Here is a 16,539-nt window from a genome sequence, read left to right on the forward strand (position 1 = left end):
GGATGTGTGATTGAATCGCCTTTCAAAATATTGGAGCACTGAGCACAGTGCAAGCATGGGAAGGTTCCATGTTTAGGGTTTTGCAAGAAACGTTGTTTGGGGATCTTTTGGATCCCTCCAAAATCCGCCCGGATGAGTTTGTCTCTTATGTTGGGGCCTCTTTTGTAGGGTTTTTTCAAATTCTTTAACTGAAGGGTATGCATTTTGTAAGATGGACCAGTTCTGGCGCACTATACTATGTATCTGTCACAGCCAGACAGCTGAGAAACGCTCACAGGAGCTTCTCAGATCCTCCTCCTTGAATTTCTTTGTTTTGGTTTAGTTTCTCATCTCGTTAGTCTATCTCAGCTGTCATGCAGTCGGACTGATTGCTGCCCTTTAAATGCCTCCCCATAATGCAGTAGTGTGCGGCTGATACAACTTTCTGGAGTGTGCGTGCATGCTGTTTCCAGTCCTCAGTCCTCAGTCCTCAGTCCTCAGTCCTCAGTCCTCAGTCCTCAGTCCTCAGTCCTCAGTCCTCAGTCCTCAGTCCTCAGTCCTCAGTCCTCAGTCCTCAGTCCTCAGTCCTCAGTCCTCAGTCCTCAGTCCTCAGTCCTCAGTCCTCAGTCCTCAGTCCTCAGTCCTCAGTCCTCAGTCCTCAGTCCTCAGTCCTCAGTCCTCAGTCCTCAGTCCTCAGTCCTCAGTCCTCAGTCCTCAGTCCTCAGTCCTCTATTTATGATTTTGTCTTTTCTGGATCCAGGAGACCCTGACTCCCTCCGTGTCAGTGTAGGGAGCCGGTGGTCGTGTCCCTTCACTATTGTAGGGTCTTCAGGTAATAGATAGCTGAGGAACGTGGATATGCGCCCATCCACCTTTGGGGTGTTCGCATAGGCTGAGCAGTGAGGGAGAGCGGCAGGTCTATTGCAGGGGTCTCCCTTTGTTCCCTAGTTGTGGATCCAGAGAGACATTGTTTATTTGGTATTGTCTTGTCTCCTGTACACCATCCGTGACATTATCAGCCGCCTAAACCGTCTCAAGCATGGATCCGGTTTCACTTTTGGCTGAACGCTTTCAGGGTCTTTCTTTGGAGGTAGCTGATCTCCGTAAGACTTTTTCTCAGTTTCAAGTGACCGGTTCAGCTTGCGTTCATGGAGTTTGTGCTGAGCCTAAGATCTCGCTCCCGGATACGTTCTCCGGGGGTAGTGAGAATTTTGTGCGTTTTAGAGAGGCTTGCAAACTCCATTTTCGCCTTCTTCCCCATTCTTCTGGTGATGAAGAACGGAGGGTGGGGATCATTATATCGCTGCTCAGGGATAACGCTCAGACCTGGGCCTTTTCGCTGCCGGTGGGGGCACGGCCCCTCCGTTCAGTGGATGAATTCTTTTTAGCCCTGGGTCAGATATATGATGATCCGGATCGTATTGCTCTGGCTGAGTCTAGACTACGTCTGTTATGCCAGGGTAAACAATCCGCAGAGATATACTGTTCAGAATTTCGGAGATGGGCAGCAGATACGGGTTGGAATGATGCTGCACTCCGAAGTCAATTTTGCCATGGTCTTTCAGAGGGATTGAAAGATGCATTTGCCTTTCATGAAAGACCTACCTCCTTGGATTCTGCTATGTCTCAGGCTGTTCGTATTGACAGGCGTCTTAGAGAGAGAGGAGAGATCTCTCCTTCCTGTCATACTCAGTCCCGGGACAGTTCAGCGGTCTCATTCTGTGCACAGGGGTCTCAGTCGCTGTCAGCCCCTTCTGAGCAGGAGCCCATGCAGCTGGGGTTGATTGCCTCTGACAATAGAAGATTCAGCCCGCAGGGGAGAGTTTGTTTTTGTTGTGGAGGTATAAATCATCTGGCAAATGTTTGTCCCTCTAGGAGATTCAGGCAGTTTTCTGGAAGTAATAAAGAGACAAAAAGGAAAAAATCTTTTAAAAATGTTCCGTCTGTTACTATTGGCAGGGTTGAGGCGGAAATTGAAGGTTTTCCGTTTGCTTGTAGTTCCCGTTTTGTCCTGCCTGCTAGGGTGGCGCTAGAGAGCAAGAGCATTTTTTGTGAGATTTTTGTGGATAGTGGAGCAGCTGTCAACCTCATTGATAATCAATTTGCAATAACTCATGGTTTCCAGGTATGCACTTTGGGAAAAGATATTCCTGTTTTTGCTATTGATTCAGCTCCACTTTCTCAGAAATCATTAAAGGGCATAGTTCACAATATCCGTTTAATTGTGAGTGATGCTCATGTTGAGGATGTGTCATGTTTCGTCCTTAGCGGTTTGCCTACTCCTCTAGTGTTGGGGCTACCCTGGCTCACTAAACATAACCCCACCATTGATTGGCAAGCGAGGCAAATAAATGGTTGGAGTAACTTTTGCAGAGAGAATTGCCTCATAACATCTGTTTCTGAGGTTTCTACTAAGACTGTACCACCTTTCCTCTCTGAATTTTTGGATGTCTTCTCTGAGAGTGGAGTTCAGGGTTTACCTCCGCACAGGGAGTATGATTGCCCTATTAATCTCATCCCAGGCGCCAAGCTGCCTAAATCTCGTTTATACAATCTCTCCCAACCTGAGAGGGTCGCTATGCGTGCTTATATCTCTGAGAGTCTGAGAAAAGGACACATACGACCCCCGAAGTCACCTGTTGCCGCTGGTTTTTTCTTTGTTAAGAAAAAAGATGGTTCTTTAAGACCTTGTCTGGATTTCAGGGAGCTGAACAGTATCACTATTCGTGATCCGTATCCGCTTCCTCTGATCCCGGACCTGTTTAACCAGGTTGTTGGGGCTAAAGTATTTTCCAAATTAGACCTAAGAGGGGCATACAACCTGGTTAGGGTCAGAGAAGGAGACGAATCGAAGACGGCTTTCAATACCCCTGAGGGCCATTTTGAGAATTTGGTTATGCCTTTTGGTTTGATGAATGCCCCAGCCGTTTTTCAGCATTTCGTCAACAGCATTTTTTATCATTTAATGGGAAAATTTGTATTAGTGTATTTGGATGACATTTTGATTTTTTCTCCTGATTTCAAGACTCATAAGGAACACTTACGTCAGGTCTTGCTCATCCTGCGGGAGAATAAATTATACGCGAAACTGGAAAAATGTGTGTTTGCGGTTCCAGAGATCCAATTTCTGGGGTTTCTTGTCTCCGCTTCTGGTTTTCGCATGGACCCCGATAAGGTCCGCGCTGTGCTTGAGTGGGAGCTTCCTGAGAATCAGAAGGCGCTGATGCGTTTTTTGGGCTTTGCTAATTATTACAGGAAATTTATTTTGAATTATTCCTCTGTTGTTAAACCACTCACTGATATGACCAGAAAGGGGGTAGATTTTTCTCCTGGTCGGTAGAGGCGCGTAAGGCCTTTTCTAATATCAAGGAGAGTTTTGCTTCCGCTCCCATCCTATTACAACCTGATATTTCGTTACCCTTCATAGTTGAGGTTGATGCTTCTGAGGTAGGGGTGGGTGCGGTCTTGTCTCAGGGTTCCTCTCCTGGCAAATGGCAACCGTGTGCCTTTTTCTCAAAGAAACTCTCCTCCGCAGAGAGAAATTATGATGTGGGAGATAGGGAATTGTTGGCCATCAAGTTGGCTTTTGAGGAATGGCGCTATTGGCTAGAGGGAGCCAGACACCCTATTACCGTGTTTACTGACCATAAAAATCTGGCCTACTTGGAGTCAGCCAAGCGTCTGAACCCGAGACAGGCCAGATGGTCTTTGTTCTTTTCAAGGTTTAATTTTGTTGTTACGTTCCGCCCTGGGGTTAAGAATGTGAAGGCAGATGCCCTGTCACGTTGTTTTCCGGGAGGTGGGAATTTTGAAGACCCGGGTCCCATTTTGGCTGAAGGTGTGGTGGTCTCTGCTCTTTTTCCTGAATTGGAGGCAGAGGTGCAGGCAGCCCAGTCAGAAGCTCCTGATCTTTGTCCTCCTGGGAGGTTGTTTGTGCCTCTCGCTTTGAGACACAAGATTTTTAAAGAACACCACGATACGGTCCTTGCTGGGCACCCGGGGGCAAGAGCCACACTGGATCTCATTGCTCAGAGATTCTGGTGGCCTGCGCTTCGTAAGTTGGTTGAGGGTTTTGTGGCAGCTTGCGAGACTTGCGCTCGTGCCAAGGTCCCTCATTCACGGCCATCAGATCCTCTCCTTCCTTTGCCCATTCCTTCCCGTCCTTGGACACATCTGTCCATGGACTTCATAACGGACTTGCCTCGTTCCTCGGGGAAGTCTGTGATTCTGGTGGTGGTGGACCGTTTTAGCAAAATGGTGCATTTTATCCCTTTTCCTGGTTTGCCCAATGCTAAGACGCTGGCGCAGGCATTTATTGACCACATTGTCAAATTGCATGGGATTCCTTCAGACATAGTCTCTGATAGGGGCACGCAGTTTGTTTCCAGATTCTGGAAGGCTTTCTGTTCTCGCTTGGGGGTTCGGTTGTCATTCTCTTCTGCTTTCCATCCGCAGTCGAATGGCCAGACAGAGCGCGTCAATCAGAATCTGGAGACATATCTGCGCTGTTTTGTGGCGGAGAATCAGGAGGATTGGTGTTCTTTTTTGTCCCTTGCTGAGTTTGCTTTAAATAACCGTCGTCAGGAGTCCTCTGATAAGTCACCATTTTTTGGTGCATATGGGTTTCATCCGCAGTTTGGGACTTTCTCGGGAGAGGGCTCTTCTGGTTTGCCTGATGAGGACAGATTCTCCTCGTCTTTGTCATCTATTTGGCAAAAGATTCAGGATAATCTAAAGAGCATGAGTGAGAGATATAAGCGTGTGGCGGATAAGAGACGTGTGCCTGGTCCGGACCTGAATGTTGGTGATCTGGTGTGGTTGTCTACCAAGAATATCAAATTGAAGGTTCCCTCCTGGAAGTTGGGTCCTAGGTTTATTGGGCCTTACAAGATCCTGTCTGTCATCAATCCTGTTGCCTACCGTCTTGATCTTCCTCAGACTTGGAAGATCCATAATGTTTTTCATAAATCCTTATTGAAACCTTATGTTCAACCTATTGTACCCTCGCCTTTGCCTCCTCCTCCGATTATGGTTGATGGAAATCTTGAATTTCAGGTCTCTAGGATTGTGGATTCTCGTCTTGTCCGCGGTTCCCTCCAGTACCTTGTTCATTGGGAGGGTTATGGTCCTGAGGAGAGGATGTGGGTCCCAGTGACGGACATTAAGGCCTCTCGTCTCATCAGGGCTTTGCATAGGTCCCATCCTGAGAAGGTGGGCTCTGAGTGTCCGGAGTCCACTCGTAGAGGGAGGGGTACTGTCACAGCCAGACAGCTGAGAAACGCTCACAGGAGCTTTTCAGATCCTCCTCCTTGAATTTCTTTGTTTTGGTTTAGTTTCTCATCTCGTTAGTCTATCTCAGCTGTCATGCAGTCGGACTGATTGCTGCCCTTTAAATGCCTCCCCATAATGCAGTAGTGTGCGGCTGATACAACTTCCTGGAGTGTGTGTGCATGCTGTTTCCAGTCCTCTGTCCTCAGTCGTCTGCAAGATAAGTGCTGGTTATGTATTTATGATTTTGTCTTTTCTGGATCCAGGAGACCCTGACTCCCTCCGTGTCAGTGTAGGGAGCCGGTGGTCGTGTCCCTTCACTATTGTAGGGTCTTCAGGTAATAGATAGCCGAGGAACGTGGATATGCGCCCATCCACCTTTGGGGTGTTCGCATAGGCTGAGCAGTGAGGGAGAGCGGCAGGTCTATTGCAGGGGTCTCCCTTTGTTCCCTAGTTGTGGATCCAGAGAGACATTGTTTATTTGGTATTGTCTTGTCTCCTGTACACCATCCGTGACAGTATCTTGGGCATGAGGGGACGGTATGTGGTTACACAGGGGATGCGCGGTGCGTCTATCTTGGGTATTGTAGGTGGTTGTTTACTTTTCTGTTTTGTTAATTCGGGTGGATATCCCCTGTTTGTGAATTTTTTGCTCATTTCTGAAACCCTCAGTGAACGTGTTGTTGAGTCTGAGACTATTCGTTCTACCCTAGTAATTTGTGATAGTGGGATCGCTCTCTTGGTGGTGTGGGGGTGACAGCTAGAGTAGTGAAGTAAGCTGTTCCTGTCAGTGGGTTTAGTGTATAGGTCAAATTGGAGCTGTTCTTGGTGTCTTTCTGTACTAATGTGTCTAAAAAACGGACTTCTTTGTAATCAATGTGTATCGTGAAACCTAATTCCGGATAAATGTTATTAAGGTCATTATAGAATGATTCCAGGTGGACTTTGGGTCCGTCCCATATGAGAAAAATGTTGTCTATAAAACGCAACCATACTTTCGCATGGTGTTGGTAAAGGGGATGGGTGTATACAAACCTGTTTTCAAAATCGGTCATGTAGGTATTAGCGTACGGCGCCGCCATGTTAGACCCCATCGCGGTCCCGTGTTTCTGTACGTCGAAATTGGTCGCCAAATAGGAAATGGTTCTCATTGAGAACAAGTGACAAGAGTTGTATACAGAATTCCTGTTCTGGTGCAGATAACTGTGACTGTGATGTTAGAAGTGATTTGGTGGCTTCAATGCCTTTCTCATGTGAAATGGAGGTGTACAGGCTATTGACATCCATGGTTGCAAGTAAGGTATCTGGTGTCACTGTAACATTCTGGAGTTTGGTGATAAAGTCATTAGTATCTAGAATAAATGACTGTGAGGTTCTGGTGAGCGGTGTAAGTATACGGTCTAGAAAGATGGATAATGGTGATAGAATTGAGTCAGTGGACGTCCTGGGGGGGTTCTGTAAATTTTTGTGGATTTTTGGGAATATATAAAAGACAGGGGTAATAGGATGTTGCTTAGTGAGGAAGGTTACTGTGTTGTCATCAATTGTATTGGTGGATTTATAATGGTCAAGTACTTTTGGAATTTTAAGTGCAATGGCCAATGTGGGATTTGATTGTAAGGGCTCGTATGTTTGTATGTCTGAGAGTACTGGCCATCCACCGCACTAGACGTGTCTAATACTCAGCCTTAGGCCTCTTTCACACTTGCGTTGTCCGGATCCGTTGTGCACTCCGTTGCCGGAAGTGCCCGCCGGATCCGTAACACCGCAAGTGAACTGAAAGCATTTGAAGACGGATCCGTCTTCAAAATGCGTTCAGTGTTACTATGGCAGCCAGGACGCTATTAAAGTCCTGGTTGCCATAGTAGTAGTGGGGAGCGGGGGAGCAGTATACTTACCGTCCGTGCGGCTCCCGGGGCGCTCCAGAATGACGTCAGAGCGCCCCATGCGCATGGATGACGTGATCCATGTGATCACGTCACCCATGCGCGTGGGGCGCCCTGACGTCACTCTGAAGCGCCCCGGGAGCCGCACGGATGGTAAGTATACTGCTCCCCCGCTCCCCACTACACTTTACCATGGCTGCCAGGACTTTAGCGTCCTGGCAGCCATGGTAACCATTCAGAAAAAGCTAAACGTCGGATCCGGTAATGCGCCAAAACGACGTTTAGCTTAAGGCCGGATCCGGATTAATGCCTTTCAATGGGCATTAATTCCGGATCCGGCCTTGCGGCAAGTGTTCAGGATTTTTGACCGGAGCAAAAAGCGCAGCATGCTGCAGTATTTTCTCCGGCCAAAAAACTTTACGTTCCGGAACTGAAGACATCCTGATGCATCCTGAACGGATTTCTCTCCATTCAGAATGCATTAGGATAAAACTGATCAGGATTCTTCCGGCATAGAGCCCCGACGACGGAACTCTATGCCGGAACAGAACAACCCAAGTGTGAAAGAGCCCTTAGCCTAATTTTTCTGGATGGAATAATAAATAAAAATTGTTTACTCAATTCGAGTGCCGCGGTCCTATATATATTACATATTGATTGTCTTTACCGCTGAGCACCGGAACTTAACTACAGAGTGCCGTCCAAACAACCTTTAAATTGTATGTCTGAGAGTGACATCATTTCACTAAGGTACATGGACTTATCCATCACCACGATCGCCCCGCCTTTGTCCGCTGGTTTCTAGATAATCTCTTTATGTGTCTTAAGAGAGTTAATTGCCATAATTTCTTCAGGGGACAGGTTGTTCGTGTGGCGGAATTTGCCTTGATGGTGCATGTTAAGAACTTCTTGGATGGATTTCTGTGTGAATGTGATGTAGGTCTCGGCGGGATGGTAGGATCTCAGTGGCATGTATGTGCTCTTGAGTCTGAGTCCTAGTGTTTGTAATAATAAGGGGTTTTGGGAGGGGGGATTGGTCTTACTTTGGTTACAAGAATCAGAGAAATGGGCTTTCAATCTTATGGTTCTATAGAACCTCTGCATTTCTTGCTCTAGGAGAAAGGTATTTAGTGGACTGGAGGGACAGAATGAGAGGCCCTTTTGAAGTACTGTTATCTGTGCTGAGGAGATATTGATCACTAGGTTGTCTATTGTACCTGGGAGCGTGTTTGTATCCGTGTGTCCTCTTCTCTTTCTCCCGCCTCTGGGTGTCTTCCTCTGCCTGGTCTGTATCGGCCCCGTCCACGGCCTAAAAAACTAGATGGTTTCGTTGATCTGTCACTTTCTGAGCCAGACGTGCTTGCTCCTTGGGAGTGGTAGTGTTGTTGGTAGCCCCTTGGTGCAACAAAATTGGGATCCCGCCACTTATAGACTTTGTTGAGTCTGTAGTCTTCGGCGTCTCTTATAAATTTGTATCTTTTTGAGCTGTGATAACAAGCAGAGCCAATTTACAATGTACGGCGCTGTGCTTGGTGAGCAGAGAGAAGACCACGCCGCTCACAGGGGCGACGGTACCTGCTCATACAGCTGATCGGCGGGAGTCCCAGGTGTCACACCCCTACTGATGATCTATCCTGACTGAGGATAGGTCCTCAGTATTAAAGTCTCAGAAAACACCCTTCTGTCTCTCCTCAATCTCTCTTTCGTACACCATATGGCCTCATGCACACAACCGTTGTTCTGGTCCGCATACGAGCCGCAGTTTTTACGACTCGGGTGCGGACCTATTCACTTCAATGGGGCAGCAAAAGATGCGGACAGCACTCCGTGTGCTGTCCGCATCCGTTGCTCTGTTCCGTGGCCCCGCCCAAAAAATATAACCTGTCCTATTCTTGTCCGTTTTGCGGACAAGAATAGGCATTTCTACAAGGGCCGTCTGTTCTGTTCCGCAAATTGCGGAAGGCACACGGGTGGCTTCCGTGTTTTGCGGTCGTGTGCATGAGGCCTATGTCAGTGCATTACACCGTCCATTGAGGGGAAATGAACACTTGCTGTTGGGGTTTGTCACATGTTATAGTTGATCATTGGGGATTCCAATAGTGGATTGGTGGACAGCCCCTTTAAAGACGACCGGTCGCCTCTCCGAGATGGCTGTTCTAATAATTACTCACATTTCCCATGTAATAATTCTGGAGCATCTATTCTTATGGCTCTATGTTGAGTCATTCCATTATTATTCCATCTAGACGTTATGAATGAATCACTAGCAGTTTTCAATGAAGGTCCAGATGGGTATTACCAGTGGGAGGAGGGGGATGGGGCAGTCTAATACTATCCAATCAGTGCTGCCAGTGTCAGACAGTACAAAGACGCACCCACCACTGGTAGCACCCATCTGGACCTTCCTTCATTACAAACTGCTTGTAATTCATTCAAAGCTTCTAGCAGGAATAATAGAGGGATGACACAACATAGAGCCATACAATAGATGCTCCAGAATTATTATTACATGGGGAATGCAACGACTTACTAAAATAGACATGTCAGAAGAGGTGACAGGTCCTCTTTAACGGGGATGTCTCATGAGAGTGACCTGTTCTGTACATAGATCTGCCACCACAGTGAGGCGTTACAGTGGATCTAGCTCCTGGAGCCCCTATTATGGTGAGGTGAACTTTCAACCATACCGTGTCCCTATAGCGCAGAGGAATGTAGTATTACATGTTGGTGATTCAAAGAAGTGGCCGACTGTATCTTACATAGATAGGCCTGGCTCACCAGATTTGAAATCGCTCTTATTGTGGCTCTTACATAGTTGAGTGACCCAAGAAAAAATTATAAAATGAAAAAAAAAGTTTTTATTAAAAAATTCGCAATGACAATAGCCAATGATTACTGTATGCAGTTTTCTTTTCCACCACTAGAGGTCACCTGTGATCCGAGTAATCCCTGTAGTAGTGTGTCCAGGATACTGTATCCAAATAATAACACTGACAGGTAGCGCGGCCCCATTCACCATTATATACTTATCTCTATGTACTAAGGAAGAGGAGAAGCAGGTTGTCGTGTGTGTTGCTATTTTCCTTACGCCCTTAGAAACAACTTTGCTCTTATGTGCTCTTATCAGGAGACACCACATGAAAGATGTCCACTCTCCACCATGCCAGCTGTTTCTGCTCTCAATGTCCTGGAAACCATGCCGGAGCTGTGACATTTGTGGTGGGCGCATTGGATGGGGACCCCGTGAAATTAAACCTTCTGAAGGATTATGTCTCCAGGGCTCTCTACAACTTGGTCAGCAGCTTCAGAGTGTCATCATTCAATGTCATCTACTTCTCTGAGGAGGTAGGTGACATCCCCAACAAGTATAATTCCTCGCGTGGTCTTCCTCTATCAATCTGTTCCCTCATTTGTCTTCAGCAATTATTTAATTGTATCTATTTTTTTTTCTGGAAAGCTGGGTGATCACCAGGGTTGGTAGGGTCTCAAAAGATTCGGGGCCCAGGCCCCAATGAATATGGCCCAATTTTCCAAGTCGACCCTTCCCCCGCACATCGCATATCACTGTACTTGCTATACAGCAGCACATACCTGTCACATGCAGTGCCTCCCAGGTGACGTCTCCTCTAATATAGATCTTCTCAATTTGGTCTGTTCAATTTCTCTCAGCCGCCTCTTCTCTGCAGAGTGTGACACATAGACATCTTAGCATCCTGACTATCATCATCCCCCAACCTGGAGTCCCCACAGTGTTATCCTGCTGCTCGCTGTGCTCCCCAATACCCCCAAATACTATCCTGAAGAAAAATGAGTGCCCCCCATAGTAATAGTGCTCCTTAAAGTCCAACCAATAGTACCGTAATTCCCTTCTAGAATGCCCTCATTGGTAATAATACTGCCCCCTACGGTGCCCCCAACAGTGATAATGCTCCCAAGAGTGCCTCCATTAGTAGAAGAGCCCTCCAGTATTAATAAAGCCCCCCTATTGTTCCCCCAGTGGTAATAAAGCTCTCTACAGAGCCCCTCAGTAGTAACGAGACCCCCCACAGTGCTCTTAGTCACTCCTATAGAGCCCCCAGTAGTAATAAGAATGCCTAGAATGTCCCCAGTATTTAAAATGCTCCTACAGTGCCCCCAGTATTTAGACTGCCCCCTGCAGTGCCTCCTGTAGTTATATTACTCCCTCCACCATACAGTCCCATGTAAATAACATTATTTCCCTTCCTCGCCATGGAATCCCATGTAAATAACATCACACCATCTCTCCTGCCCCCTCCAAAATACAGTCCCATGTAAATAACATCACTCCCTCCCCAGCCACCTCCAACATACAGTTCCATGTAAATAACATCACCCTGCCCCAGCCACCTTCAACCTGCAGTCCCATGTAAATAACATCAGCTCCTCAACATTCAGTCCCATGTAAATAACATCACTCCAGCATGTAGTCCCATGTAAATAACATCCATCCCTTCAGCCCTAACATACAGTCCCAGTTAAATAACCACAACTCCCAGCATTGCTCTGCCTGTCACACTGAGAATCTACCCCTTCACTCCTCTCCTCATGTAGCACACCCGACCACAGCTTCTTCCCCAGGCCCAGGCCCTGAATGTTTTAACCTAGCAACACCCCTGGTGATCACCAATATGGCTTTCCTGGAGTCCTGTTTAGTTGGGCAGATTGAAAAACTTCACCATCCCGAATCAGGAATGCAGGGTCCTGTCCCTGACCCTAACATTAATGCTGAACCTAGGGCACTGGCAGCACCAGTGGGGTGCACGCAAGTTTCATATCAACGTTTCATTTTCCGTTCTTCCGATCCTGTAAAAAAATCTGATCCTGTACAAAAAAAAAAAAACGGAGCCAGAGCATTCATTATGCACATTTTGCATTTGTTTATGACCCCATTCACATGACTGTATGGTCCCATGACGACACCGGGCTCACTGCTGGACGGAAGCCTCTGCCTGGCAGTCCCTATGGAGAGCCCGGTATGTCACCGGATCGCCTGAAAATGCCATTGCCCTGCGCGATTCAGTGCAGTCAAAGGAGAGCATCGGAGCATGGGGCAGGGGGCTGCCTGGGTGAAATTGTGGGTGTGTCCGGGTTCAGCTCTGAACTCGGACCCCCTTTGAAATACACAATCTTTGATGGATCAGAAGAACTGAAAATAAAACGGTGATGTGAACCTACCCTGAGTATCTAAACGCGTCTAAACTCGCTTTCTCTTAGATCTATAAGTGGTGTGACCGCACGGTGACATGGACTCCGCAGACCGCCAATCAGGCCATTTCATGGATCCGGACACTTGCCTGCGAATCTGGTGCTGAGCCCACTGAAGCCTTGGCTGCAGCATTCGAGGACCCATCATGTCAGACAGTGTACATGGTGATGGACGCTCTACCGCCCCGAATTCTACAGAATATCTACGACTTTCTCGCCAGAGATGAGAATACATGCTCTGTGAATGTGGTGTACCTACTGGAAGAGCCGCATGATTGGAAGAGAGAAGGTTCCTTCCGCACAATTAATCTAAAGCCGCTCGGATCTTCGAATAAGGTACAAAATATTCATAGCTGGGACATTGTGAACTGCCTTATGTAATAACATATCTGTACGTGCCTTGTCATGTCTCCACACAGTGCCGTTCAGCCCACATATCTCAGGTTATAACCCCTACAGCACAAATAGAATGTACACGTAACACACAGATAACACTCATACAGCCCAACCGTACACCCATAGTGTGCCCAACCGTACACCCTATAGAGGACCTGCTCATTCCCCATCCAGGACACCCGCAGCATCCACACAGCGCATGCACAGAGGCTACACAATGCTTACACATTCTACGTTGTTCATACAACATCCACTCTGCAAAACCAGGCCATAATATGACTAATACAGAACCTACACAATGCTTGTACATTCTACACAGTCAAGTCACATTATTATGACCACCGGCTAATATCCAGAGTAACCGCAGCACGAACAGCAGCTAGAGGGGCTTAGAGATACTCAATAAGGTCCTGGTAGGTTGTCACAGGTATCCGGAGCCATGGTGACTGCAGTGTATCCCACACCGTGGGGGGGATCCATAGTGAGAACATGACGATCAAAGTGGTACCACAGATGCTCAATTGGGTTCAAGTCTGGGGAATAAGAAGTCATGTTCTTCCAAGCAATGTCGGACGTTTCTAGCCGTGTGTCCTGCTGGAAGATCCCATCTGGGTGTACATCATACATGGCACACCAAAAATTGCGGTATCTTTATTTATCCAGCCATGAATAATGCAAGGTTTCAGGCCTCAAGGTTATAAGGCTCTTTTTCAAGCTGACATTACAATCGTAGTAAAAAAGAGAGGAATAAAGTGCATATTATAATATATTCTAATACATCACATAAACACTCACTCATGATAGTACGGAGTGATATCATATATGTGGGCAGCATGGTGGCTTAGTGGTTAGCACTGGTTCCCTTGCAGCGCTGGGGTCCTGGGTTTGAATCCAATGAAGGACACCATCTGCATGGAGTTTGTAGGTTCTCTCCATGTTTGTGGGGGTTTTCCTCCAGGTTCTCCGGTTTCCTCCCACACTCCATACTGATAGGGACCTTAGATTGTGAGCCCCATTGGGGACAGTTGGATGCTAATGTCTGTAAAGCGCTGCGGAATATAGTAGCGCTATATAAGTGCATAAAATAAAGAAAAATATGCCAATGTCGGCTGGTCGGTAATGCGACCTGTGCTGTAAAGTAATATTCACACTAGATGTTAGAATAATATGTCCCAGTAGTGCTTTACGTAAACTAAAGATATGAGACCGTGAAATACGCCTGTGCAGTGAATGTGGTCATTGCATACCGCCATATTATATAAAAGATAGGCCCAAGCCATGGAGTAGTTCCATCTGATATTTTGGTGACACAGTAAGCTGTAGGGAAGCTACATAATGAATAAAGTACTGTCAATAAGCCTATGCACAGTCTATCCAAAGTCAAGTAACGTGTGGGGCAGACAGTGGTAAAAAACAGCTTGCTAAGGGATATAAACTAACCATAACCCGCCATGTGTGTGTGCACTTCCAATTGACGGCTGCCGCGTTTCTAAAAGTGTACGCACCAGCTTAAATGGCATCGAGGCAGCGGAGCGCTTGTAAGGCTGAGTTCACATCAGCGTTCAGACTTTCCATTCTCCTGCTCCATTATAGGGGCAGGAGAACGGAAAGGACGGATTCGGCACATAACGGAGCCTACAGACCCCATAGACTATAATGGGGTCCGTTAGGTTTCCGCTGAGAGGAAGGTTTTTGAAACGGAGACAAAAGTCCTGCGCGCACAACTTTTATCTCTGCTTTAAAAATCTTCCTCTGAGTGGAAACCTAACGGACCCCATTATAGTCTATGGGGTCTGTAGGCTCCATACAGAGTGATGGGTGAGATCTGAGGTCTAGAAAGGGTGCTCATGGAGGACAATAGTCAAAGCAATTGTTTAAGAGATTCTGTGGCACACCAATTAAAGTTTTATAATGCTTTTAATCCATTGTGTAAATGCTTAGATCACTTAGTACAATTAATCCATGTCCAGAATTTCCACATGTATGCAGAGATTGATGAATGAGACGGCCCCCTTCCCCAGCCACACCTCTCCGCCTTTTCTTGACCTGAAAGTGGCGTAAAAGTCGCCATCCTGCGACAAAACCTTTAGTGGCGTATATCAGTTACTAAAAGAGCCCCATGGGATGTATACACTGCTCATACACTGCACAACAAAGCATACATAAAGTTTACGTAACAATTTATCAAAAACTTTATGCCACTAGTGGGACTGGGTGTCTCCCCTCCAGACCAGGCACCATATTTAATGACCTGACATCGGTTGTACATGTACAATGGATGTGGGAAGTGGTTAAAGTGCAGTGGTCAGGTTTTCTGCCACATCTTTTTTGCTAAATACTTGTTTTCATCACACAGGAGAGCTGATAGATCCTCTATACTACACCACACAGGAGAGCTGACAGATCCTCTATACTACACCACACAGGAGAGCTGACAGATCCTTTATACTACACCACACAGGAGAGCTGACAGATCCTCTATACTACACCACACAGGAGAGCTGACAGATCCTCTATACTACATCACACAGGAGAGCTGACAGATCCTCTATACTACACCACACAGGAGAGCTGACAGATCCTCTATACTACACCACACAGGAGAGCTGACAGATCCTTTATACTACACCATACAGGAGAGCTGACAGATCTTCTGTAATACGCTACACTGGAAAAATGATAGATCCTTTGTACTACACTGCTGAAGCTTTTTAAACGTCAATATTTAAAATTCTATGCATCTTTTGTTTTTTAGACCAGGATTAATGCGTATCAGAGACCCAGCCAGTATTGTCCATCATCATCCTCATCTTCTTCATGCACATTCTCTACAGTTGTCTCCTCTGAACCTCAGTAAGTTTCACTACCATAGCAGTTTTACCATTCACAGGCAGTATGTTATTCTAGACAGATTATCATGCACACCTCTAAAGACCAGCGACCATGCCCATGAGTCTCTCCCTGACTAAGTCCTACATTTGGCAATTTCTGTCCCTTTGCTTGGCTTCTTTAGGGTACTTTCACACTAGTGTTTTTCTTTTCTGGCACTGCGTTCCATCAAAAGGGCTCAATGCCGGAAAAGAACTGATCAGGTATATCCCCATGCATTCGTAATGGAGAGTAATCCGTTCAGGATGCATAAGGATGTCTTCCGTTCAATTTAATTTTGACTGATCAGGCAAAAGAGAAAACCGTAGCATGCTACGGTTTTATCTCTGGCGAAAAAAACTGAAGACTTGCCGAATCAAAATACCGGATCCGTCCTTCGCGTAGACCGGTAAAAATGTAAAAAAAAAATACAAGACGGATCCGGCTGTCCGCATAACAAGCGGAGAAACGGATCCGTCCTTGCAATGCATTTGTGAGACGGAACTGCATCCGGATGCGTCTCACAAAGGCTTTCAGTCACATCCAAATCGGCGGATCCGTCAGGCAGTTCCGACGACGGAACTGCCTGCCGGATCACACTGCCGCAAGTGTGAAAGTAGCCTTAAAGTGTAGATGTACTTTAAAAAAACTTTTAATATCATAGTGATTAAGGTCTTGGTTGATGTGGGACCGAGTACCGAGACACCCCCAGACCACTAAAGCAAGAAGACAGAAACAGTCACACAGAGCACTGTGTCTCTGCTGAAGACAGGCTCTAGTACCTACCCAGGAACAATTATTGTTATATGAATGGTGTCAAAATGATTGGTGTTGGTGTCCATGATTCATAATGGAGAAGATCATTCCTATGGCAGGAAATATCTATTCATAAATGCAACCCTGTACCAAAAAATAA

The 16,539-nt window shown here is 46.5% G+C and overlaps 1 protein-coding gene across 1 annotated transcript in view; it reads left to right on the plus strand.

Annotated features, from left to right (window-relative positions):
• Window positions 1–16,539, plus strand: part of LOC121005888 — a 52,673-nt gene that overhangs the window by 2,878 nt on the left and 33,256 nt on the right. The window contains exons 2-4 of the mRNA XM_040438699.1: window positions 10,261–10,478; window positions 12,369–12,695; window positions 15,511–15,608. Coding sequence (XP_040294633.1) covers window positions 10,278–10,478; window positions 12,369–12,695; window positions 15,511–15,608 — 626 coding nt within the window. The 5' untranslated portion in view covers window positions 10,261–10,277. The remainder of the gene's footprint in view (window positions 1–10,260; window positions 10,479–12,368; window positions 12,696–15,510; window positions 15,609–16,539) is intronic.

The sequence above is a fragment of the Bufo bufo genome, chromosome 1, assembly GCF_905171765.1.
Source record: "Bufo bufo chromosome 1, aBufBuf1.1, whole genome shotgun sequence".
Taxonomy (NCBI): domain Eukaryota; kingdom Metazoa; phylum Chordata; class Amphibia; order Anura; family Bufonidae; genus Bufo; species Bufo bufo.